The 25,208-nt window shown below is 60.5% G+C and overlaps 1 protein-coding gene across 3 annotated transcripts; it reads left to right on the forward strand.

Moving 5' to 3' along the window:
• Positions 1-745: 745 nt before the first annotated feature.
• Positions 746-15,996, forward strand: FGD2 (FYVE, RhoGEF and PH domain containing 2). 3 transcript variants are annotated; one of them, XR_012632124.1, is made up of 19 exons: positions 746-1,027; positions 3,070-3,337; positions 3,996-4,076; positions 4,573-4,721; positions 5,131-5,287; positions 5,417-5,555; positions 6,115-6,173; positions 6,980-7,126; positions 7,527-7,619; positions 7,931-8,010; positions 8,089-8,119; positions 8,228-8,320; positions 8,545-8,670; positions 9,385-9,531; positions 9,848-9,991; positions 10,129-10,386; positions 12,467-12,624; positions 14,471-15,017; positions 15,486-15,996. XR_012632124.1 is itself a non-coding variant. In XM_074893493.1 (16 exons), exons 1-16 carry the CDS (start codon positions 963-965, stop codon positions 10,357-10,359), a joined length of 2,010 nt encoding a protein of 669 aa, XP_074749594.1. In that variant the 5' UTR covers positions 746-962; the 3' UTR covers positions 10,360-10,748. The 3 variants fall into 3 exon arrangements, 1 of the variants encoding a protein (XP_074749594.1); XR_012632123.1 differs by having other exon boundaries at positions 14,471-15,996; XM_074893493.1 differs by lacking the exons at positions 12,467-12,624; positions 14,471-15,017; positions 15,486-15,996 and having other exon boundaries at positions 10,129-10,748.
• Positions 15,997-25,208: the final 9,212 nt, after the last annotated feature.

Below are 25,208 nucleotides of genomic sequence, written 5' to 3' on the forward strand. Positions count from 1 at the left end.
GGGGCCTGCGGTGCTGGCAGACCTCTCTCCCGTCCCCTCCGTCCTGCACCGCCGGGTCCTTTCAGCCCGTTCTCGGCCCCTCGTGGCAGCGGGACTGTTCAGACTGTTCATATGAGGAGCAGCTGAGGGAACTGGGGGGGTTTAGTCTGGAGAAGAGGAGGCTGAGGGGAGACCTCATGGCCCTCTGCAACTGCCTGAAAGGAGGGTGCAGAGAGGGGGGAGGAGTCTCTTGAGCCAAGGAACCAGCGCCAGGACAAGAGCGAATGGCCTCAAGCTGCGCCAGGGCAGGGTCAGACTGGCTCTTAGGAAGGATTTCTTTGCAGAAGGGGTTGTTGGGCGTTGGAATGGGCTGCCCAGGGCAGGGGGGGAGTCCCCATCCCTGGAGGGGTTGAAGAGTCGGGTTGACCCAGCGCTGAGGGATCTGGTGGAGTTGGGAACGGTCAGGGTGAGGTTCATGGTTGGGCTGGAGGAGCTTCAAGGGCTTTTCCAACCGAGATGATTCTGGGATTCTGTGACTCGTGCACAACCTGCGAGGGGCACCTGGGCTCAGCGCGTGCTGGGACACAGCCCACCCCATCGCAGCAGGTCAGGCCTCCTGCCCAACTGGTGCCTTTGCACTGTCCCCACCGCCACTCTGGGCTTGGTTATGCCACCGGTTTGGGGCCCATGGCAAGGTCCCCCCCAAACTGAGCCAATTCCCAGTGTTTTCACAGTGTTTCTCCTACTTGCAACATGCTGCGCTTCCTCTTTCCTTTTGAGGCCAACCCAGAGACAAGCTCTCCTACCACAGAAAGAAGGAGAGCAGATGGTCTTTGCCTTGTGCAAATCCTTGTCCCCAGAGAACATCCTGGGTCCCAGAAACACCTCAAAGCAGAGAGGGGGAGAGAAGAAGGAGCTGCAGCCATCAGGAGCCACCCCTGCAGCAACTTTACACCCTGCACCCAGCCGGTGCAGCCAGTGCCATGGAGGGAGAGGCTGATAACCAACAGAGTGTGTTGAACATGGTGGCTGTGTTTGAAGAGCACCGGTAAGGAGGGAGGGTCCTGGGCGCTGTGGGTGCGTTAGGGCTCTACGTGGTGTGGGTTTTGGAAGGAAGAAACCCACCGCAGACTTGGTTTGGAGGCTGTGGAGAAGCTGACTAGGTGATTTGCTGTTCTTTAGCACTCAGATTGCCCCGATGTCTTCCTCCTGCTGCAGGTCATGGGCAGAAATCTGAAAACCTCAGTGGGATGTGACTGACTTTGCTGGAGGTTTCTGCTCCTAGCTCAGGGTTAGGTTGTGGGATGCTTGTTCCCTCTGCGCTCAGCAGCACCTTTGCAGTCAGCCTGGCTGGTGAATGCTTCTTCCCCTGCTGCTGGGGAAAAAGGATTTTGGTTTACAAATATGTAGGCAGAGGTCTTCACTGGGAATTAACTGCTTGAGCGTCTGGAAGGATCCGAGCCTCCAGCACCAGCCTCAGACTATCCAGTTGTTTGCAGCAATGTGGTTTCTAGGAAAGGGAAGAGAAAGCATCACATTAAGGGGGAGAGCAAGTTCCTTTTGGGCTGCATGGCAGCCCTGTAAAACAGTGCCTTCACTTGGAGTGTGAGCTGAGACCCTCAGACAAGTGTGTGCCAGGGTCGGAGCGAGGGGATCTTCCTTGCCTCTGGGGTAGAAGTAATTCTGAGGTTTGGGGCGAGTTGTCGCTGTGATCTGTGCCTCAGTTTCCCCATCTGTTGAATGAGCATACCAAATCTTGCCTTTCTTTGTATCAGTGAGGTGCTCTCAGTGAGCCTTGATGAGGCTGGGTGGTTGGGCAGATGTGTTTTGCAGCACTTCTAAAGATGGTCAGGCATGAGTTTTCCTTCTGCTCCAGGAACTTCGGCTGCATGCTTTGCCCTGGGCTTTGTGCTCTGGATGGCTCCAGAGCAGCATGATTGTCCCCACGGTCCCACAGTCAAAATTTGGCCTGTGATGCTGTTGCATTGGAACCGTTTGCAGCATTTGATCTGCCTCCGTTTCGCTGCTGCAGTGTGTTTGTTGTTTATCGTGAAGCATAAGTTCGATTTAGAGAAAATAGAAGTAACTTACAACTTTCAGAGGAAGCTGGGGAACCTGGAAACAAGCTTTCTGGAACAGAAAACTGTTTAGCCCAAGTCAGCGCAAATAGAAAGAGAGAAGTTCCCGGTCAGGTCTCAGCAGTGGGTTTAGGCTGGGAGGCACCCGGAGGGACAGATAAAGCCAGTCTGTCACATGAAGGGTTATGCCAGCCCCCCTGGGTAGGAGGGTGCACATGGATGGCTGCAAATGCACTCCTGAGCTCACAGACACACGCTCATCAGCATGGGGAGGGACCTGTCATCCTCTTCAGTTGTGTCTGCCCCTCAAGTCATTTCCCATCCTCAACTCTGCGGTTTTATGTCGTTTCATCCTGTTTTTCCTCTCCTCCTCATCCCACTCCTGTCTGCAGGCCACCGGTGGATATCTTTCCAGTTTCTGCCCAGAGCAATTTACCCCAGGGGCCAGCTCTCAGAGGACAGACAGCTTGCTTGCTGTCATCTTCAGGGCCTGTGCCCTGTGTGGTTTCTCCCCCATACCTGCTCTGGAAAGGGAATCTTTGCCAGAAAAGGGAAGAAAGAAAACCACCAAAAGCCTACTCCTCTGTAAAACCACCTACACAAGCCCTCCTCTTGGCTGACACCTCTTGGCTATTTGGCTTTTAAAGCCTCGTGCCCAAGGCTGCGGGCAGAAAGCAAAGGGCAGGGATGAGCTTTGGGAAATAAACGGCTGTGTGTGGGATAAACGGCAGAGTCATGCTTTTCTAGAGCAGGACAGGGACTGACCACATCAGCGGGAGGCACTGGGAGAAGAGAGGCTGGATCCTGGCCCCCTTGGAGGATGTACGGGCTGTCAGACCCTGGTTTGTATCACCAGGGTGGTAGTGGAGCAAAGCAGCATCGGCACTGGGGTGCTGCTGTGTCTTATCACCTTCACTTGGGGATGGTGGGTTTAATCTGGGACTGGGAGCTGGGTGGGCCGCGCTGCGCTGGGGGAATGGGTGAACTGATCCCACTCATTCCTCCGGGGCAGGGCCGGCACGTTTGCCTGGAGGGACAAGCAGGCTCCGCACGGCCAGACTATTGCAACCAGCCGGCCCCTACAGCTTCCAGCATCCCCTGCCAGCCAGAGCTTCTCCCAGATGGCTGCCAGTCTCCAAGCAGAGCAAGAGAACGAGGAGGAGGAGCAGCAGCAGAACCAGCGGAGGCTCAGCTTCCAATGCGTCCGTTCTTTCCGACACAAGATCAGTGAGGACAACTGGAGGAGGCAGCAGGGCCCAGGCCTTGAGCCTGGCAGCAAGGTGGGCTCTGGAGGCTGGTGGGTGCCTGAGCTCGGGTGGGGAGTCGCAGGGGCTGGATTGGAGCTGAACTCTCTGCTGACTCCAAGCAGGTCCCTGCCCTGCAAAGGGCCAGGGCGTGGGTGACAGAGACGTGTCCCCTTTCCTGGTGCTTCGGGCACAAACCCCCCATGGCCAGATAGATCCAAGCAGACCTCGTCTCTTCCAGCTCCGATATAACTACGCCATGGGGGTCAGATGCACAGGTGGGCCCAGCCAGCTCCATCCCAGGGTGTCCCTGGGGCTGTGCTGCCCTGTGCCAACTGCAGGCCCCTTTCTGCAGGACTGCATTCAATTCCTCAGTGCAATTGTAGACCGTGGGGTTAACCCACCCCACCCTGCCCCACTCCTCAGGATCGATAGCCCTGTATTGCTCTGGGAGAAACAGGCACAGAGAAAGAGGTGACCCAGGAGGACGTGAGCCAGGCTTCCCGACAGTCCCAAACCAGCTTTGTTTTTACCTTTGTTGTCACTGCATGCTTTGTAGAGACCCTTCCCTTGCCCTCACACAAAGCAAGGTCCAGTTTGATGTTGGACTGTGGTCTGTCAACACTGGGGAACAGAGCTGAATCTCCTCAGGCTGGTGAGAGTCACGTGAGATTGAGCCCTTCTCCTCATGCAGGAACCAGAGGAGAAGAAAATCGCTCTGGAGCTGCTGGAGACAGAGCAGGCTTATGTCAACCGTCTCCACCTTCTCGACCAGGTGAGCTGGGGAGCAGAGGGCCCACGCAGGTCCGGGGAGCGATAGCCCTGCTGCCGTCTGCCCCCACCAGCACAGCTCAGCCACCCCACACTGACAAACCGGGCAGGACCACGGTGCAGCTCCACATTCACCAATTTTCCTGTGGTCCTCGGTAGGGCTTGAACCCTGTGGCAGTGCCTGGGCTCAGTTCAGGTGTTGCCTGGAGGTTTTTGGAGAGAACGAAGCTGTACAGATCAGATCCACACTGGGCTGATGGTCTTTATGGCAAGCGAATGGGCCTGGCCTTTGCCTTTCCTACACCCCACACCTCCATGGAGCACCTTTGTCCCAGCAAAACCTTCCATCCCCCTCTTGAGGCCTGGGATTTCCCTCCTGCAGAGTCAGGCATTTTCACTGGGTGGTGTGCCAGTCTCAGAGAGAGAATGGGATCCTCAAGCCTTTTCCTGACCCCTTTTTATTCACTTTCTTTCTTTTATTCACCCCTTCTTTCTTCCAGGTATTCTATACAGAGCTGATGAAAGAAGCCAAAAACGGGAAGACGGTCCCAGAGGAGGTGGTGAAAATGATCTTCTCCAACATCTCCTCCATCTACCAGTTCCACGCCAAGTTCTTCCTGCCAGAGCTGCAGAAGCGCATGGAGGATTGGTGAGCTGCAGGAGCTGGGGGGAGGATGCCTGGGTTGCTTTGCCAGAACGGGGGAGCAGTGATGAATTTGGTCTCCCATCAGGACCAGAGCTCAGCCTGTTTTGCTCCAAATGTCTTTGTGCTGGAAGACACTTCCTTAAAACACTCCAGCCCAGATCAGGGGATTTCTGAAAAGGGGGGTGACATCTCAGGTGGTTTAGGGGTGTGCCCAGGCACGAACAGCCCAGACTGGATGCAAGGTGAGGACATTCCCATTCTGGAGGGCAGGAAGTTGTGTGGGAATGTAGCAAGTTGCAGTGGAAAAAAAACCCTCTGTCCCCCACCATGCACATGCTGCCCCTTCACTTTATCCCTCGCTGTCTGCCCCGCTGGACTGAGGGAGCTGCCGGTCTGCGCTTCCCTCCTGCAGGAGCTGCAACCCCCGGATCGGGGACGTGATCCAGAAGCTTGCACCGTTCCTCAAGATGTACGGTGAATACGTGAAGAACTTCGACAAGGCCGTGGAGCTCATCACTGTCTGGTCAGAGAAATCACCACCCTTCCAGGAGCTCATTGCTGACATCCAGGTAATGGGCCACAGCAGGGTGGGGGACCGCAGCAGTGCTCGCCAAAACCTCCCTGCAAGGGGGAAGCAGCGGCGGGTGGGAGCTGCCTTGGTCACTGTTTCTCTCTCTGTGTGTGGTGTCTCTCCTCAGAAGAGGAAGGTCTGTGCTAACTTAACGCTGCAGCACCACATGCTGGAACCTGTGCAGAGGATCCCGCGCTATGAACTCCTCCTCAAAGATTATGTCCGAAAACTACCGCCCGAGTCCCCAGACCAGGACGATGCAGAGAGTAAGGGCTCCGTCGGGCTGTCCCCGCTGTGGGGAGTGGCAGGGTGGGTTTGTAGGGGAAATAACAACCCCTGGTGTTGTACACAGGCATCAGGATACCTGGATTCTCTCACCACCTGCCCTGTGTCCTTGGATAAAGCTCTCAGTCTGACCCTTTTCTAGCAGGGAAAGGGGTTAATCTGCCCTTCCAGGGTCTGTGGAGGTCAGTGGGGAAGGGGGGTGGGTCAGGATAAGGACGATCTCTCCAGAGCATCCCCCAGGGAGCCCTGCAGTGGCCGGGGGAGCTCTCAGACCCCTACGGATAGCAGCGGTCCTCAGTCCTGCTGGGATGGAGGGACAAACGAGCTGGCTGTCTGTCCCCCCAGGACCCGACCGCGCCACGCCGCGCAGTCCAGCCGGACCCAGACACTTGTGCAGCGTTTCAGGGCCATTCAGGTTGTGTCCAGGGGAGGGCAGCAGCCACCACACGCGTGTCTCCACTGTGAGGGAGAGACCCAGGGGTTTTCTCCCACAGCTCCCTAGCAAGTGTTTAACCTCCACCCTTTCTCTTCTCGTTGCAGAGGCCCTGGAGATGATTTTTATGGTGGCCAAGCACTCAAACGCAGCCATCGCCGAGATGGTGAGTGCCTGTCCCAGCTGGCAGTGCTTTGTGGGTCACGGCACAGCAGTCTGAGAGATTCCTCACGGCCTTAGAATCCCAGAATCATCCAGGTTGGAAAAGCCCTTGAAGCTCCTTCAGTCCAACCATGAACCTCACCCTGACCGTTCCCAACTCCACCAGATCCCTCAGCGCTGGGTCAACCCGACTCTTCAACCCCTCCAGGGATGGGGACTCCCCCCCTGCCCTGGGCAGCCCATTCCAACGCCCAACAGCCCCTTCTGCAAAGAAATCCTTCCTAAGAGCCAGTCTGACCCTGCCCTGGCGCAGCTTGAGGCCATTCCCTCTTGTCCTGCCGCTGGTTCCTTGGCTCAAGAGACTCCTCCCCCCTCTCTGCACCCTCCTTTCAGGGAGTTGCAGAGGGCCATGAGGTCTCCCCTCAGCCTCCTCTTCTCCAGACTAAACCCCCCCAGTTCCCTCAGCCGCTCCCCATCAGACCTGTGCTCCAGACCCTGCACCACCTTGTTGCTGTGTGACCCAGTGGAGCACAGCCCTGCCCTGAACGGGCCAGGAGCACTGTGGGTTTGGAAGAGGAGGTTAGACCCTGCCCTTGATGCCTGACCCCGTCACCCCGAGCCTGGGGAAGTCATGTCTGCAATGTCAGCCGTGATGTGACCGGCTGCTCAAGGCTGGGAGCTGCTCTTGAAGATCAGTGTGGGGTGAGAGAGCTGTGCCGCCTCTCCTAGTACTCAGGAGGTGGGATGGAGGGGTGGCAAGGTTGTGGCTGCTCAGCTCCCCACACAAAGAGGTCCCTCTGTCTCCCCCAGGAGCGGCTGCAGAAGCTCTGGGTGGTCTATCAGCGGCTGGGCCTCGAGGACGACATTGTGGATCCCTCCAATGAGCTGATCAAGGAGGGGCCAATCCAAAAAATCTCTACCCGCAACAAGAGCACATCGGAGAAGTACCTGTTCCTGGTGGGAGCTGGAGTGCCCGGGGGAAGGGACCAGATGAGATGGGATGAGGGGAGAGGGCCAGCACAGCCTGGCCGGGGTCTTGCTGGGTCATCTCTACGCAGAGGGGATGAATTCAGAGCTAGGGGGCTCGTCCCCCCCAGTGCAGGGCACCCTGTACAGGACATGGTTAGGAACGTGCTGATCCCCTGGGCACGGCAGCCCCTGCCACGCTCCCAGAGTGCTTCACCTTTGCAGGGTGGGAGAGGGCTGGGGTAGAAACAGTCACTTTTCAGGCTGGATTCTTCCCAAGGACCAGCTCAACCCCAGGTGGGGGGGCAAAGCACCCTAGATCCCAGGGGAGCCCCCAGCTCTGAGCAGGCAGGTGCTGAGCTCCGACCAACAATCATCCTCCCCTGCCCAGTTCAACAACATGCTGCTGTACTGCGTGCCCAAGGTCATCCAGGTGGGCGCTGAGTTCCAGGTCCACCTCCGCATCGACGTGGACAGCATGAAGGTCAGACAGGCACCTTGTCTTTGTGCTTCCCCAGGCCCTGCTTCCTCCAAAATACACCCTGCTCTGGGGTGTAACATGGCCTCTGCCCTGCACTTTCTTGGAAAGGAGAGGGGAGCTGGAGCCAGGGGTGGCTTTGTGGGTGAGGATGAGTTGATATGCTCTGATCCAAGTGAAATCTTGTGCACGTAGGGTTTGAGGGGCTGAAGGGCTCGTGCCCAAGGGAAGTGTCTGTCCCCTGCATCATGGAGGAAGGTTCCTGCGTGCTGGAGGTGGGTTCAGCTGCTCCACGTCCTTTCTTTGGTCTCTCTCAGGTGCAGGAGCTGAACGACACGCAGTTCCCTCACACCTTCCTGGTCTCGGGAAAGCAGCGGACGCTGGAGCTGCAAGCCAGGTAAGGGGAAGGGTGGTGGTCCTGCAGACCCTCGAGGAGGAGGGACGACAGCTTATCCATCTCCCTTTTTGTACCCAGGTCTGGGGAGGAGATGAATGCCTGGATCAAGGTACCCCCGAGTGCTGGGAGAGGCGGCCCATCTCACTCAGCCCAGCTGGGTGCCCTGTGGCAGGGGCAGCCCACCCGCCTGCCCCTCCAGCCCTGCCTTCCCCTGTAGGCCTTCCAAGATGCCATTGACAGGAAAGAGAAGAGGAGTGAGACCTTTAAGACAGCAGTCCATGGGCTGGAGACGGGCACCCCTGCACTGAAGGTAACCCCCCTGCCCTCCCCATGCCCTACCCGCTTCCAGCACCCCCCTGCATGGCAGCTCAGGAGAGCCCACCTTGCCGTGCCTCAGTTTCCCTAGCTGAGCAGAGCTGGGGGGAGGCTGCAGATGGGGAGAAGGGCTGAGGAGGGGAAGGGCTGAGAGCAGAGGGGCTGGGACCACCCAGGTCACAACTAGCCAGCCCCAGCAACGCCTTCTCCCACCCCCAGACAGAGGAGCTGGGCCGCCGAGCTCCACAGTGGGTGCGGGACAACCTGGTGACCATGTGCATGCGCTGCAAAGAGCCCTTCAACGCCATCGTGCGCCGGAGACACCATTGTCGGGCTTGTGGATACGTGAGTCGCCCCGTCCCCCCTCTCTTCCCTCCCTCCCAGCCTCCTTGGGTGGCTGCTGCGGCAGGAGCGCACCTCTCCTGCACCTTGTACCCCTTTCCCTGGGGAAAAATCCTTGGGATTTTTCTAAACTCCCAAGAAAAAGGGAGTATTGGTACTTATTGGTATTAACAGATACCTTCTCCTCTTGGCCAGAGGCATTCCCATGCAGAACTAATAAGACAAGAGAGGTTACCAGAGTGTTATTGAATGAAATCATTCCCTGATCTGCAGTGCTGACAGCAACACATAGTGTTGGCCTCACATGGGGGATTGTGCACAGTTGTGAATTCTAGTTGTTGTACATACATAGATGAAACAGGAAAAATAAATGTAGATTTAGGAATAATATTACAACAATTAGATATTTTACAGGAGATACAAAAGGACGATACTTCTTTAGGCTTTGAAGAAATATGGAACAAGCTTACTTCATGGTTGCCAAACTTCAAATGATTAAAACATTTGTATTGCTCATAGGAATAGCTGTGATGATTGTAATAACTTGTTTGACAATTCAACGTCGTAACTGCTGTTCACGATATAGCGAATTTATTTAAATGAGGGATAGGGCTATAAGCTCAGGGCTGCTCCTGCCCCCCAGCTCCTCGTGGCCTTGTCCCCGGGATCGCCCAGCCCTGCCCCAGTCTCACCAGTGTCCCTGTCTGGTGGTTGTAGGTGGTGTGCGCCCGCTGTTCAGACTACAGGGCCGAGCTACAGTACGACAGGAACCGCCTGAACCGCGTGTGCCAGGAGTGTTACGTCTTCCTGACGGGCCACGTGGTGCTCGAGGACCGGGAGGGGAAGCACAAAGGCATCCTGGAGGTGAGCTCTGCCCGTCCTCCCTGCTCCTCTGTCCCTCCGAGCTCTGCCACCCACCCTGGTCCCCCCCCGGGGTCACTGTCACAGCCTGGCTGTGCACCTGCAGCAGGAGGGGTGGGCGTCGCTCCCGCAGCAATCAGAGGGTGCCCGTTAATTGCCAGGCTGGTGGATGTGCTAAGCTCCCTCCCTCCTGCTCTGAGCCTGCCCCTGGTTTGGGGGGGTTTTGTGGAGCGGGCAGGGAATTCCCCAGGAAATGACCTTCACTGGGTGCCTCCCGCACGGGTATTTAAGGGATTTGTCTGTTGGGTTTTTTTGTCAGAAAGGAGCCGCTGAGGTATCAGGCAAGAGTTTGCTGTGCAGCTCCCTGCAGCTGCTGGACAAGAATGGCAAGGGGGGCACACGGGGCTGGTTCGTGATCCCGCAGGATGATCCCCTCGTGCTGTACATCTACGCAGCCCCCCAGGTAAGGCCAGGCCTGGCTCCATAGAATCAGAATCACGGAATCATTCAGGTTGGAAAAGACCCTTGGGATCATCTATCTCGCGACACATCCCGCTGTGCCCAGCCCCTGCCTCCCACCGCTGTCTCCTCTCTTGGCAGGACGTCCGAGCCCACACCTCCATCCCGCTGTTGGGCTACCAGGTGAAGGACCTGCCCCAGGACGACTCCCGCCACCTCTTCCAGCTGGCTCAGTCCCGGCAGCTTTACACCTTCGTGGCCGACACCGAGGAGCTGAAGCGGCGCTGGATGAGGGTCATGGCACGCTCCGCCGCGGGGATCACGCGCCCGGAGGAGGGTGAGGATGCAGACTCCTGCGAGGAAGCCGACTGAGGCCGTGCCCACCTTCTGCGCTGCCCGGTGGGTCAAACCTCCCCCCTACCCCTCCTGCCTTTTGGTTTTTCATCACGAAAAGCCCAAGGCACCGGTACGTTTGCCACCGCATGGACAAGCCAGATCCCCCGTCCCCTCCCTCCTTGCTCTCTGCGGACAGAGACGATGGAGGTACCCGAGCCGTGAGGTGGAGGGAGAGCCAGAGGGTTTTGGGGAGCCCGCGCCCCTCAGCTCGCTGTGCCGTGCCGGCAGCTGCCGCCCGAGGGCAGTAATGGCTCAGCCTTGAGCCGAGCCTGGCCCCAGCAGGGGATTGTGCAGGGGGGATACCCAGTCTTATGAAAACATCTGTGGAATTGGGACTGTTCTGATAAATCCTACCTGCAACCCTCCGTGCGCAGTCTGAGGAGCCTTTTTGGGGGTGTATTTTCCAGAGCACCCCGCGGGATGGTCCCCAGAGCCCCACATCGCCTCGTCTGCCACCAGCCCTGCTCTGACACCCTGCAGAGACCCAGCCTGTAGCTCACCCTCACCCAGCTCAGGGACCCCAGTGCTGGATTTAGGGTGTCCCTCTCCCAGCCCGTCACCACTCCTGGCCTCACACTGCTGCAGTCCCGTGGGGGGGGGGGTACCCCTTAACCACAGACACCCCCAACCTGCGTCCCCTGCCAGCCTGCGCTCCTGCCCTCCCCAGACTTTCCCTGCACCCGTCCTGCTCACGGGCACCTTCCACCCTTGTACCTCTCTCGGTCACCTGTTTCCTGGGGGGGAAACACTCTGGGACAAGGCTGGGTCCACATGGGTGGTGCTGGTGCAGGGTGGTGGTGCTGGGGAGACACGGGGGAATTCCCCTCTTCATCATCAGCATAACGAGCACCCCTGATTGTTTCACCCGCCGCTGCAGGCTGCAGCCCCATGTTTCTCTCTCTGCGTCTTCTTTAGTGCCCCAAAAATGTTGCCCAGGCAGAAGTTGCCACTTGTGGGGTGGGGGAGCCCCACGCAGGGAGCTGGGGGAGCCCGCTGTCCGCAGGCAGGGATTGCTGCCTGCACCTGGGTCAAGTAGCAGCTCCGGCCCACAGCAGCTTCGGGCAGAGCCTGGGGTGTCACGGCCTGAACGGACCCGTGGGGAGCAGGAAGGGAAGTGAGGTGGGGCCTGATACTGCAAATAAGCACAACACTCAGGGGTAGGATCAGGACTAAAGATGAACCACGCCTGTCGCTGCTTGGGGGGGCTTCGGGGGGCCAGGGGAAAGCTGTGAGCCTTGTCCTCCTTCCTCAGCGTGTCCCAGGAAAGGGCAAACTGTGGTGGCTTTGTCTCCTCCAACTTAAGAGATACCATCAAGGAAGAGGAGCTGGATGTGGGGGGAGAGCTCTGCCAAAGCAATTACCCCTCGGGGTGCCACCCAGCATGGGGCTGAGCCCAGAAGCAAACAAGGTTTCCGGAGACACCCCAAAACTGCCCTCACTTCCCACTACCCCCTCATGTGAAGGGGAAACCCCAGCACCCCTGGAAAAGCCGGGGAGCGCAAGGTGCTGCTGGGGGGAAAGAATGAGCAAGGGGAAGCCCGCGGGGCTGGAAGGTTCTGCGTGGTGGCCTTCCGCCTCGGCGTCACCCCTGTGTCAGCGAGGAACAAAACAAGCCCGGAGCAGGGAGCTGCCGTCAGCCCGCGGCTCATGAATGGGCCTAAGAATAGATTTCCTGTTTACCCAGCGAGAAATCGCTTCTGGGGCAGAGGGCACCTGGGTGCTATTTTTACCAGCTCCTGCCTACCCCCCTTCCTGGCCCCCAGCCCCCCTTGGGGACCACGGTCCCACTGCAGCGTCCCCCTGTGCCGTGGGGAAGGGGCTGCCGGGGAGGAGAAGGGATGAGGGGCGATAACGGGGCAGGTCACGGCTGTGGCCTCGGCATCATCACCCCCAAAGACGGCTGGCTGGGACCCAGCATCGCTCAGCCACCCCCAGCACCCCCAAACAGGCTGGTGGGAGATCTAACTCACAGGAGGATTCAATGATTCCCTAGGAAAGAAAAAAAAAAAAATTTTTTTTGCAGCTAAAGACGTTGATGAATTTTCTCTTCCCGTGCTTTTTCGGTCCCCTGGCTGCGTCGCAGCGATGGTCCAGCGGAGCAGTTTGGCCTCTCGCCTCCCCGCACAGAAAGCGAAACCCCGTGGAGAAGTCGTGCAGTTTCCTATTCTCGAGAATGAGGAAGGCTCGGAGGCCATTTACTGGAATCCCCCCTCGCCGCAGCCCTCCCCGCGGCCTCTTCTTGTAAGCACTGACCAAAATACCTTGTGAAACCCGCAGCTACGCCGGGGGCCGGGCCACCCCTCATTGAGAAAACCCAGCCCGCGGCGAAGGCGAACGGGTCTGTCGCCGCCTCGCCGAGGCTTCGTTGTCCCGTGCTCACCCCAAAACCCGGGTGGGTACCGCACCCCCCATCCACGCTGTGGGGAAAGGGGGGGGGCGGTGGAGAAGTTCAAGGGCGTGGAGCAAGCGGGGAGGTGGCCGACAGCATCACAGAGAAGTTGGGGGTCACTGTGGTCCCCCCTGCTCCCCACGAAGGGGTTCAGCAGGTCCTGGGATCAGTTCCCGCACGTGCCCCCCCAGGTGTGGGGTGGGATGGGGACTGTATGGGCCCTATGGAACCCCCCACCCCCAGGCTGCAGAGCTGCGCTCTGCTTGTCCTGGGAACTGCTCTGGGGGGTGGGGGGTCTTGATCTATAGGGACAGGCTCTATAGGGGTGTTCCCTAGAGGGTAGGCACTCCCCCTCTATAGGGACAGGCTCTATAGGGGGGTTCCCTAGAGGGCAGGCACTCCCCCTCTATAGGGACAGGCTCTATAGGGGGGTTCTCTAGAGGGTAGGCACTCCCCCTCTATAGGGACAGGCTCTATAGGGGGGTTCTCTAGAGGGCAAACACTCCCCCTCTATAGGGACAGGCTCTATAGGGGGGGTTCTCTAGAGGGCAGGCACTCCCTCTCTATAGGGACAGGCTCTATAGGGGGGTTCTCTAGAGGGCAGACACTCCCCCTCTATAGGGACAGGCTCTATAGGGGGGTTCCCTAGAGGGTAGGCACTCCCCCTCTATAGGGACAGGCTCTATAGGGCGTATTCTCTTCCTTGCTTATTGCAGGTCCCTATAGGGGTTCCAGTCTGCCGTGTGAGATGGGATTTCCTGCTCTATAGGGGCTGATCTCTCGGGAGCTGCATCCCTGGGGCACAGCTCTTGCTCTCGAACGCCTGGGGTGGGGTTGTATAGGAGTTGGGCTCCATAGGGGCCAGCCCTCCGCAGCAGGGACTCTGGCTCTGTCGGGGTTGGGCTCTGTAGGTGTGTCGGGCTCCGAAGGCCCATAGGGGCTGTGACCCACAGGGCCCCGCGGGGCCACGCTGGCAGCAGGGCTCTGGCTGCGGCAGCATGGCCTCTCCCCGCCGCGCAGCCTCTGCAGCCCACGGGGGTTTCCACCGCTCCCGCCCAGCGCTGTCAAGAATAGATGTAGCGAGGCCGAAGGCAGCTGCAGCAGAGCCCTGCCCCGGGTGCAGCCTCCCCGGGGGCACGTGGGGACCCCCAGGCTGGGGGCACCCCCTTGGGTGGGGAGATTTAAAGATGGGAGATGATGCTAAATGATGCATCATCTAGCAAAAAAAAAAAACAAACCAAACACAACACAGCGAGGATTGTGCAACCTTAGAGCTGGGGTCCCCCCATCCCACTCTGCATCCCCCCAAACCCCTCGGGGAGCAACGCAAAGCAGGAGGGGGACCCCAAGATCTACCCCCCCCCGCTTTGCATTGCACTGGCAAGACCCTGCTGCCCGGGTTATCCCCAGGCTCGGAGGAGCTTTGCAGAGGAGGGGGGTGGGGGTGCAGCTTCCACCTCCTTTTCGGGGGCCCCCGCAGGCTGCTGGCAAAGGGCGTTTCGTGCAATTGAGAACCAGGTCGTGCATCTCGGCGTCTGGCGAGGCGGGAGGTGTTTCCCGGTGGCGCAGGAATTTGCTGTTTGCGCCTGTGTTGCAGGAGGTTGGGGGAAGGAAGGAGGAGGAAGGGGTGGGGGGGGGCTGGGGGGGATGATGCTGGCAGTTGTTATTATTTAATTTTATTTTCCTGCCTCCATCCAGGAATCTCTGCAATGTGCCGGCTGCTCTCTGGGAGGCTGGGGCGGCCGTGAGTCACTGCTGCCGCTGGAACGTGACTCAGTGCCGCTGCTCTCCCCGGCAGGACATGACCAGACTGCCAAAGCCGGGGAGAAGCCCCAGCACCGCCGCCTGCCCGCGCCAAATCCCCCCGCAGAGCTCAGCCCCCCGCTCCCCGCAGGGATATCGGCCCCTCGCCGTGGGGCAGAGCTCAGGCTGGAGGGTAGAATGGGCTCTTCTATTTATTTTTATTTATTTTTCTCTTTTTTTTTCTTTTTCTCCCTGCCACATTAATTTTTTTAAATTTTTTTTTTCTCCACCCACTCTGGCTCACCCATCCATGGGTTGCCATCAGGCTGTGGGTGCCTCCCTGGGGTTTTACTGCCCCATCTTCCAGGCCAGGCCCTGTAGAGGAGCAGGGAAAGCTCCTGGCACTGCTCCTGCCCCACTTCCCGTGCCTCAGTTTCCTCATCCAGTCGGGACGGAGATTTCCCCATCTCGGGACCAGGGTTACTTCAGGTTGCGCTTTGAGGTCGGTGAACAGCAGCTACAGGGGGTTATTATTAATATTAATAACCAGGCTCGGTCAGGGCTCAGGTAGCGGGGAGGGACGGAGGGGGACGTGAAGCAGCTCTGAGTCACAGGTCAGGAGCAGGGGGTGGCCCAGCCCTGCGCTGAGCCCCGACACACTCGCTGCACCCCATGGCTGCGACAGGCAGGGGCTGAGGCTGCCCCGCTCATCTCACCTGTGGCTGGATGAGGCCGGGCACGAGCCCTCCTCATCCTCACACAGCTGCTGCATGGGGAAATGGGCTCCTGGGCTGGGCGAGCAGCGGAGGGGGCCACGGGGCAGAGCTGAGCACTGGGCTGCTTGTCACACCTCAGGCCACGCCGTGCCTCTGCGGCCGCAGCTGCCTCTGTCAGCCGTGATTGAAAGCCAAGCCGGGCTGGCAGGCCTTCTCTGTGATCTTGTTAATTAAGAAATACATTTAATTAGCAGCACCCCAGCTGTGACTCAGCTAATCATCGTGATCGAAACAAGAGCTGGACTCCAGCGCCGGAGCACGGCAGCGCCAAACCCCTCCCACCAGCCGCGAGCCCCCGGCTCCACCGTGGGACCCCATCGCCCGCCGGGCACAGCCTGGTGCCCCCCCGGGGTTTTGGGGTGAGTTTTCCCCTGGGCTGGAGGCAGGTTGGGGCTGAGACCGTCCCCATGCAGCACCTCGCACACACAGGGTGTCATCCCCACCTGGGGCAATTACCCATTGCCACGCTGCGAATAATCATATTAATAACCCATTTAGCGTGCTATAAATAGCCTCAATAATAACAGCTTGGGCTTTCCAGGAATAGTTTCCCAAAAATGAGGGGAAAGCCATTCCCCCCTTGTCTGGATTGCAGATGGGGAAACTGAGGCACGGCTGGTTCCGGGCACGATTCTCGCCTGCTGCATCGAGCCGTCTGCCAGGCAGCTGTGGAATTTGCTCCCGAATAAACCGTCATGTAAATGAGCCCTTATGTATATTTATAGGCGCTGTCCTGCCAGCTGGAATCTAATAGGGGAGAAAATAAACTGGGAAACTGCCTGGAACAGGAGGGCGGCGCTTCACACCTCGGCCCCACGCTCCGCCAGCGCTGCCGGGGATGGGTGTCTGTCTGTCCCCGGTCCCTGGGGTGTCTGTCCGCAGTCTTAGGAACCCAGCCCTGCACCCTGGGGTGCCCAGCCCTGGTCCTGGATGCCCAGATCCCCGGGTGCTGGTGTCCTGGGGTGCCTGGGCAGCTGACACTGGGTGCTCTGCAGCTCCCGCAGGCTGCAGTGGGCTTTGAGGTGTGGAAATTTGGGGGTGTTACCAGCAGCGGGTGTAGGGGGGGAGTTGCAGCGGCTGAAGCTGCAGCATTTGGCATCCCTGTGCACCTGGGCGGGGGGGGGCCCTGCTCAGCGGGGCCTGGGTGGCACCTCCCTCCCCAGAGCGCATGACGGGCGCTCCTCCCTTTGATGCACACGCGTGTGCATGCGTGTGGGTGCACGTGGCTGCGCAGGCACTACGAGGGTGCAGAGCACCCACCCAATGGGCAGCCGGTGCAGGGGTGGCCGCGGCAGCACCCATGGGTGGGATGGGGGGGGGGAGCGGGGCTGCACACCCAGGGGGTGCCTTCGCCTGGATTTCCCGCAGCCTCCGCAGCGGCGGGGCGGGGGGGAGCGTGCGGCAGCCGGCGGGAGCGAGGCCGATTAGAGATGCAGACAGCGCCGCTCGCCTAATGTCTTCCTGTCTCGAGAAGACAGCAGCAGCCCCCGCGGCCTCTCTCCGTCGCCAGCCTCCCCTCGGCACCCCACACCTCAGTGGGTGCCCCACACCAGGGTGCAGCCCCCCCTGCCCGCGTCCGGCTTTTCGGAGCAGGGAGGCAGCGGGTGACAGGGGGACGAGGTCCGGCGGGTCGCAGCGGGCCGATAAGGGCTGCAATGGCACCAAGGCCAGGCGTGACCCCACAGCCATCCCGGGGCGGTGGTGGGGGGGGTTTCCTTCCTGAAATAGGAGGGTGGTGAGGGCAGCGGGGTTTCAGGGCGGGGATGCTGGCAGGGCTTCGCGCTGCAGCACCTCTCCCTCCCTCCCTCCCTCCTGCTGCTCCCGAGCGCTCGCCGCCGTGATTCCCTGCAGCGGGCTAAAAATATCCCCAGGAGCTGCCGCCGCACACCGGCACTTGGAGGTGGTTATAAATAACCCAGGGGGGCGGCTCACACTGGCCCCACATCACTCTGGCCCTTCCTGACTGCTGCGGGAGGTCAGAGCCCCCGTCCTCATCCTCACTGTGCCAGGAGGGGTGGATGGACAGATGGAGGCGTGTGGGGGAATGGGGAGGGAGCAGCCTCTGCCCCTTGGCCGTGCGGGGAAACTGAGGCACAGGTGGGTCTCTGCTGGGGGGGCGAGGGGAGGTGATGGGTCCGTTTGCCCGTGGTGCTGGGGGAGAGGGAACCAGCCCTGTGCTGATGGCAGGGCTGGGGTGGGGGACACACAAACCCCTGGCTCATATCACTCTGAGTCACATTTGTCTGCCTCAGACACATCCCTCTGCATCAGAGCCGTCCCTTTGCAGCAGCTCCATCCCCCTGCAGCAGAACCAGCCTCCTGCATCCGATCCATCCCTCTGTGCTGCAGCCGTCCCTTTGCACCAGCTCTGGCCTGCAGCCCTGGATCCATCCTGCAGCCCTGGATCCATCCTGCTGCTCTGGATCCGTCCTGCAGCCCTGGATCCATCCTGCAGCCCTGGATCCATCCTGCAGCCCTGGATCCATCCTGCTACTCTGGATCCGTCCTGCAGCCCTGGATCCATCCTGCTGCTCTGGATCCGTCCTGCAGCCCTGGATCCATCCTGCTGCTCTGGATCCATCCTGCAGCCCTGGATCCATCCTGCTACTCTGGATCCGTCCTGCAGCCCTGGATCCATCCTGCTACTCTGGATCCATCCTGCTGCTCTGGATTCATCCCACTCCATCAGGTCCAGCCCCAGACCAGGGCTGCCTCCCTCTTCCCACACCACCCTCCTCGGGGTGAGGGACGAGCTTTGGGGACCAGTTCCGGGGATCTGTCCCCTTCCCTCCCACTTCTCCATCCCACGAGGCCCCCTCCTGCCTCTGATCCATGCACCGAGCTGGGGCAGTTCTCATGCCCGAGCACCTCATGGCCAGCTTCCTCCAAGGCTGTGAGGAACGGGCTGCAGGAGGGGGGGTCCCACGCAGGAGGGGGGGTCCTGGTTTGGCCCCATGTCCCTGCTGGGGCTGAGCATCCCAGGGGAGCCCCCTCCCGCCATCCCTCCCTCCTCGCTCCCGTTCTCGCCGCGTCCCAGCCCACCCCGGCAGCGCTGCCAAAGCACAGGGCAAACGGGGACAAGCCGGGAGAGAGAGTGATTTTTGCGAGCATTTATTTTCCTCCATCAAAATCCACCAGCCGGAGAAAGCAGCGGGAGGGGGAGGATGGGGAAACCCATCGGGTTTCACGGGGAATGCTGCCGCCCCCCGCGCCGGCGCTGTATTTATTTCCCCCCCTCCCTGCACCACATTTCATGTCGGTCCCGTAACGAAGCCGGGTAATAAATATCAGCCGTGCTGGTACGCGGTGAATCACCGCCCGCTCCCAGCGCTGACACGCCGCCACCACCGCTGCGGCACACGGCATTTCTGTCCCCAGCCCTGGCCCCCCGCCAGCCCGCCGGGTCCCCGGGCAGCGAAGCCCCCGCCGTCCCCAGCTCCACACCGCAGCCAGGCCACGGGGCAGTTTCGGCCACGGCACAAACATGTTTGGCCACATTCCCCTGGCTCCCGCCCCGGGCTGGTGTCGGGAATCGGCTCCAAAAAATCATGTTTTGTGGGAAGGCACCCGCTAGGTAGTAACATTTCACCAGTCGATGAGAGGCTGCGGGAGACCTGGGGATGCTTCTGCCCCACCCCCCCGCCCCCCCGGATGCTGGGGGTGACGCAGCGCTGGACCCTGTGGTCACCCCATCCCTGCGTTGTCCCCAGTGTGCCTAACTGGTCCCAGGGGGTTCATCCGACGCTGGGGCAGATGTCCCATTTTCCAGTCCCACTACCCCGCCTCAAACGCCCCTGACACCCCCCCCAGCACCGGGTCCTGCTGCCTCTCTGCTGCCTGCACCCATCCTGCACTCCTCGGCCTCAGCCAGCCGGTCCCTGTGGGAGGGAGGGGGACCCCGAACCAGCTGCTGTTTCCCTCCCCACCGGGTCAGCGTGTCCCCAGTTAAAAGGACACATCTATAAAGTGCCACCGCTGGCAGGATGCCCTGGGCTCAGGGAGCACCTCCTGCCACCCCCCAGCACCAAACCCCCTCCAAAGCAGCTCCTCAGGGACTCCAAAAACCCACCAGACCCCAAACCCAGCCTGGACCCCACTGCTGCAACGGGGCCAGCACATCTGGGAGGCACATCTGGGGCCGGACATCCCCCCGGATCGGTGTCACCCTTGGTAGCGAGGGACACAGCCCATCCCAAGTGCCACCAAAGTCGTATGGTCCCTGGGAGCTGGAGTTCAAAGTCCCCCCGAGCGGCTGATCCCCTCCACAAGTTACAGAAGGTCCTTGGACCTCGTGAGCAGCTGGTGTGAAGCTGTAATTACCTTAATTAGCTCTGGGATTGCATTCCCTCCCCGTGCTAATTTCGTTTCTACAGTAACCAGCCCGAGAGGTGTGCGTGTGCTCCGAGCCAGACAGAGACAGGAGCCCCGGCAGCCAAACCAGGCACCCCGAAACCACCCTGAAACTGGGGCCCGCCCCCAAATCCCCACACCCCAGCGGCTCTGCCAGCCCTGCTCTCCCCGCAAAGAGGTTCAAGAGGGTCCTCGGTGTTTCCCACCATCCCAACGGGGTCATTTGCTGCCAGGAGCATCCATCCAGCTCCAGGGAAGGGGCAGTTGGGGGGAGCGGGACCGGAGGCTGATGATGCCCAAAGGCACCACCGGTGGATTTAGGGGTGGGCAGAGCCTGGGCTGGTTCCTCGCTGCTGGTGTTTGCTGTAACCCAATATCCCCCTGATGTAAGAGCCATTTGGGAGGAAACCATAAAAGCTTCAGGAAATGGGTATTAATTCACATCGTGGCAATAAAAGGGAAGGAGAGCTCCTGGGCAGCGCGGCCGCCTTGGGGGAGCGAAGGCGAGTGGGGCTGGGGAGCGCATCCTCTGCCGGGCAGCGGCCGGGCTATCTCGGAGCAGACCCCCCCCATAATTGGGAATTAAACCCCCTCTGAGTGTTTTTGCATGGAAAGGGGGGGGCTGCAAGGTGGGAGCACTGAAGTCTTGCCCGAGTGAAGCATCACCGGCCCCTCGAGTCAAGCATTTGTCTGAAGCTGGAGCACGGCTTGGGGCGACTTTCTCGCCTTGGAAATTTGGAGCGGGTCCAGCTCTTCCCCTGCAAACGCCAAACCCTCCTCTGACCGCATCCCTTCCCGATGCCAACCAGCCTTGGCATGGAGAGGGCAACCCCCCCCCCCAGTGCGGGCAGAGGCCCCAGGGTTGCTCCTGACCCAGAGACCAAGCTGCAGGGAGCGAGGATGGGATAAGGGCAAGGACTGGGTGATCCCGCTGCCGTGCTGGTCCTGCCCCTGCGCCGCGGCCATCGCCGCAGCAGGCATCATCCTGCAATAAAAAAGGCCTCTGGGCTGGGCAGGATCCATCCTGCTGCTTGTGGAGGGAGAAGGAAGATGCTTCGGGGAGCCCCGGGCAGGGGGATGCATGTGGGGTGCCCTCCTCTCCACCAGGCCGGGAGCTCTGGGCTCACCACGCCACGCGCGTGGGGCTATAAATAGTGCTGGAAAGCAGGTTGCGACTCTCCCGTCACTCCGCAGAGGATTCAGCAGCCGAAAAAGCCAGCAGGGCCCAGGGAGAGGGGCCAGGAGGGTGAGGAGCGGGGACCACACTCCTGCCCCCCATTTCAGGCATCCGAGAACCGCGTTTCCCGGGATGGATTTCTCCCCGGTGGCGGGCAGCAGCAGCAGGACGGGCGGCGGAGGCGAATTTCGCTGAGTGGTTGCTTTTTAAAAATAACTCTGCCTTTGTCAGCAGGTCAGGGTTGCTCCAGATTGAATAATCGCAGCCGCCCAGCCCTCCCCTGCTCCTGGGCGCTCGCTGGCAGCCCCAGCCCAGGATGCATCGGGCAGATGCTGGACCACGGCCCCTTCGCCGGCATCGCTGTCCCCGGGGGTTGAACATCTCCTGGGGGACACGATGCTCTGCATCCCCTACCCTGTTTCCCCCAAAATCCAGCCCAAAAGCTGCTGCCAGTGGTGATGCCCAGAGCTTGCATCCCCAGGGCTGGAGGGGTGGGGGGGTAATGGGGGGGGGAGCTGCGGGAGGACTTGGGGCACGCGGGGACGGAGCCATCGGGTGTTTGCCGAAACGGCTGACTCACGCAGTAATTACGCCTTAAATGTGAGCACGTTCGTGCAGGGATGGAAGATGCTCACATGAGCCGAGGCAGGGAGCTCGCCCGCTCTCCCCCCGCCAAAGGCTCTGCCCCAACCACCGCCACAGCAGGGAAGGAGCAGATCCAGCCCTTTCCTCAGGAAGAGGGAAAACGGCCCAGCTTTGGGGCAGCAGCTGAAGGATGGACAGGAGGGAGCACAGGGGTGATGGGGGAAACCTGGGGCAGAATGGACAAGTGGCAGGGGAAGGAAGGTGAAACCCTGTGGCACAAACTGTGACGGCAAGGAGCAAATCCAGTGATGCTTGGACCGGGCATGGCGCGGCACGGCACGGGGAGGCCTGCTCGGCTCGGTCCGAGGGCTGGGCTGGCTTCCAGGCGGGCGATGTTTGGAAGGAGATGAAGCAATTCAGCCTCACCGGCCTCACCAGGCACCTACGGCGTTGGGAGGGGGAATTAAAGCACACGAGAAGGAAAAGCTCGAGTGCAAACAGCAGCAAGCTCAGACCAGGGCTGGCTCCAGGTGGTCAAAGTTGATTCCTAAATTCTTGGAGAAATACTGCCTGGTGTGGGGAAAATGGCATCGCTCTCTGTCTCGGTGACCAAAGGAGGAGTTTAGGGCAGGAAAGAAGCTCCCTGGGTTTGTCCTCACTGCCCTGGGGACTGGGATGCTGTGGTACCTGGGGCTGCACCCCACCGAAAGGGTGCTGAGGAAAATGGGGAGGGATGGAAACCCCCCAGCCATGTCCCCTGTCCTGTCCCAGGCAGGATGGGGACAAGGGGACCGGCCACCTGCAGAGGCCAGACAGCCTCTGGCCACCCAAGGGCTCCCCAGAGAGCCCCTGTCCCCATCCCAGTCTCTCTTTGGGTCGGCTTGGAAGCAAAGTCTGGGGTTGCTGAGGTGAACCCTGCTCGGGGAAGGGAGCGGGTGCAGAGCAGAAACCGCAGGTGCCTGGTTGCTCCCTACAAAGACTCACAGGGCCACAGGGGGTGGGGAGACACCTGCTTGTCTGGGACTCCATCGGTGGGACACAAGAGGGTGGAAAACCCATTGAAAAGGGGTTCAGACTGCCAGGACCTGCCATTTGGGCTCCCTGGGCCATTTTCCCCCGGCAGCGGGGCGGTGGGACGCTCAGCATCCTCACGCAGGCGTCCTCAGGCGCCCTTCACCCAGGCGCAGGGACATCAGGTCTCCCCGTCGCGACGCCGTTGCCGGAACAAACACCGCCAGCAAGGCCAGATCTCGCAGAGAAATCCTCAGCCTTGTTCAGGTCTGATTTACACCCCGGAGACGCTGCCGCGCTCGGTAAAGCCGCCGTTGATTGATAGCAGCGCGACAGCATCCCACCCCGCGCCATCTGCATCCTCCCCCAGCACCCGGGGACGGCCCCGCGCCACCCGCCCTCCCATAGCCCCATCTGCCCGCCGTGGCATCGCCCCACGGAGCTGTCCGCACCCTGCCACCGCCACCGGGACACAGGGATGATGCTCCCCAGCACCCTGCATCACCCTTGGGTGCGTCCGTCCCCACCGGACCATGGTGGGACCGTGCATCCCCCACGCTGCTGGGGTGAAGCATCGCCGGGGTCCACCAGCCCCCTCACCGCGGTGCCCGGCAGGTACCGGCTCTGCCGGAGGCTGATCCCACCATGAGGCAATGGGGACCTTCCCACATCCCCATCACACACCTCCCTCATCGCAAAATGCCCTTCTCGTTAAAATCAAACCCTTCAGCACGCTTGGTTTTGGGGTGAAACACCAGCAATGGGACAAGGGGGATGATTTGGCCTCCCATCCCTCCTTCTCCTCACCCCCCCATATCATTTCAGAGGTGAGAAAGGAAATTGCAGCCTTGGTTTTCCTCTTTTTTTTTCTTTTTTTTTTTTAAATAATAAAGGCAGGGAGCAATTTGGGATTGTGCTGCTCACAGAGGGGCTGGCAGCGTGCCGGCACTCTCCGGGCTGGCGGGGAGAAACGGGGAGGGGGGGGATATAAAAGGTTTCATGCGGTGAGCCGGGCACTCAGGGAAGAGGCTGAAAGGGGGCGGTGAGTGCTTTGTATTTCATGCTTGAAGGCACCGAGGCTTTTACCAGCCTTCCCGCGATGATTTAAGACCAGCTCTGCAGTTCAGGAGGGGATCAGAGCCACGGCTGGCAGCTCGGTGGGACCCCCCAGGTTTGCCCAGGGTGAAGCCTTGGCAATGCCCCATACGGGCAGGTACCAGCCGTGGGTGTCTGTGGGGCAGCTACAGCATCAATGGGGGCATCTCTGGGGCACGAGCCCGCTTTGGACATCTGCCCTGGGGTGTCCCTTATGGGAGCGGTGATGAGCCCCGGTCCCCGCTGTCTCCCCGTCCCCCTCCTGCTCAGCACCTCATCCATCTCTGCCCGCGGAGCTCATCCCTTCTCAGAGGGTTATTTACCATCAGAGAGTGTGTTAATCCTATAGAGGAGGATGGACAGGGGTTGTGGGGTCCTGTCTCACCCTCAGGCCCTCCTGAGCTGAGACCCCAAGAGGCAGAGACCCCCAAAAGCAGGTTATTGCCTCCTCAGGGGGCTGTGCAGATGAGATTGGGGGGGGTTGCAGCCGCCTGCTCCCCAGCACAGGGATCTGGGGGGGACCAGCCGCACCCCCCAGACTCATTTGCTCTGGAGCACGGGGTGCAGCCCACGTTTTGGGGAGCGTGTGGAGCTCAACCTCATGCTTCAGCCACAGCAGCAACATGTTTGGGACTGAGGATTTTTGCTGCTCTCGCTGGCACAGCCCAGCAGTCTGGGCTCCCTCAGGTTGGTCCGTGCCCTGGGACTTGGCCCCTCAGGCCCCCCAAGTGCACCCCAGGGCACAGATACCTTCTCCAGGCCCCCAGTTCGCCACCCTCCATCCCAGACCCCACCCCGGCTATGGGTCTCTCCCAGCTGCCCCATCCACTCTTTCCATCTGTCCTGGATCTGGCTGATCCCCCTCACCTCGCCCGCCCGGGGCTATATAAGCCCTGAGCAGCCCCAGCTGATTTTCCCCTCTCCAGACTTTGCTTCTTTCTTTCTAATTTTGCCTTAAACCAGGCCTGTGGCTGCTCGTCTCCTGTGCCAAGGCTCTTCTGCTTCATCCTGGGTAAGATGGGGATGGGAAAAGAGCTGGAAGGATCAGGGATGCTGCAGGGTTGGGTCAGATTGTGGCAAGTAAATGGTGTGAACGGAGGCTCCTGCCCTGGCAAGGGGTGAAGCAGAAAAGCTCCTGGAGATGCTGCAGGTTTGTCTGCAGCTCAGGGGGGGAACTGGAAAGCAGAAGTGAGGGTGTGAGCAATGGGCGTGCAGGAGCTGAGGTCAGCTGGGGAAAGAGGGGGGAAAGTGTGAGCTCTGAATCCAGGTTTGGGGGTGAGAGTGGCCAAGGACGGGGCTGCAGGCGGGAGCGTTCGCCTGAGCGTGCGGGGGGGAAGCACCAAGGGAGCACCTTGGTTTGGGATGCACCGGGATGGGGAATGGGAACAGCTCAGAGTCATGAGGAAAACAGCCCCTTGGGACACCCCAGCACCGCCGGTTCCTCCTGGCAGCCTGGAAAAGGGCAGGGGGGCTTCGGGCTGCCCGGGCTCCCCCGTGCCTGGGGGGATGCCGGCTGAGGAAGGGGCCCTGTTTGCTGCAGCCGTGCCGAGGGCTTTGCTGCAGAAACCCCAGGGGAGTTAAATGTCAGCGGGTGGGAGAGCTGCTGGTGCTGCCCCCCACCCCAGACCCCCAGGGTGGGGACGCAAGGACCCCTCGCTGGGGGGGGAACGGGGCCTTGTCCGGGGACGGGCAGAGCCGA

The sequence above is a fragment of the Strix uralensis genome, chromosome 24 (assembly GCF_047716275.1).
Source record: "Strix uralensis isolate ZFMK-TIS-50842 chromosome 24, bStrUra1, whole genome shotgun sequence".
Classification (NCBI taxonomy): Eukaryota; Metazoa; Chordata; class Aves; order Strigiformes; family Strigidae; genus Strix; species Strix uralensis.

Coding starts and splice junctions, on each gene's coding strand:
- FGD2 (XM_074893493.1), top strand. CDS start 963: ATGGAGGGAGAGGCTGATAACCAACAGAGTGTGTTGAACATGGTGGCT. Junction 8,120..8,227: donor AGATGAATGCCTGGATCAAG/GTACCCCCGAGT, acceptor CTTCCCCTGTAG/GCCTTCCAAGATGCCATTGA. Junction 8,321..8,544: donor CGGGCACCCCTGCACTGAAG/GTAACCCCCCTG, acceptor TCCCACCCCCAG/ACAGAGGAGCTGGGCCGCCG.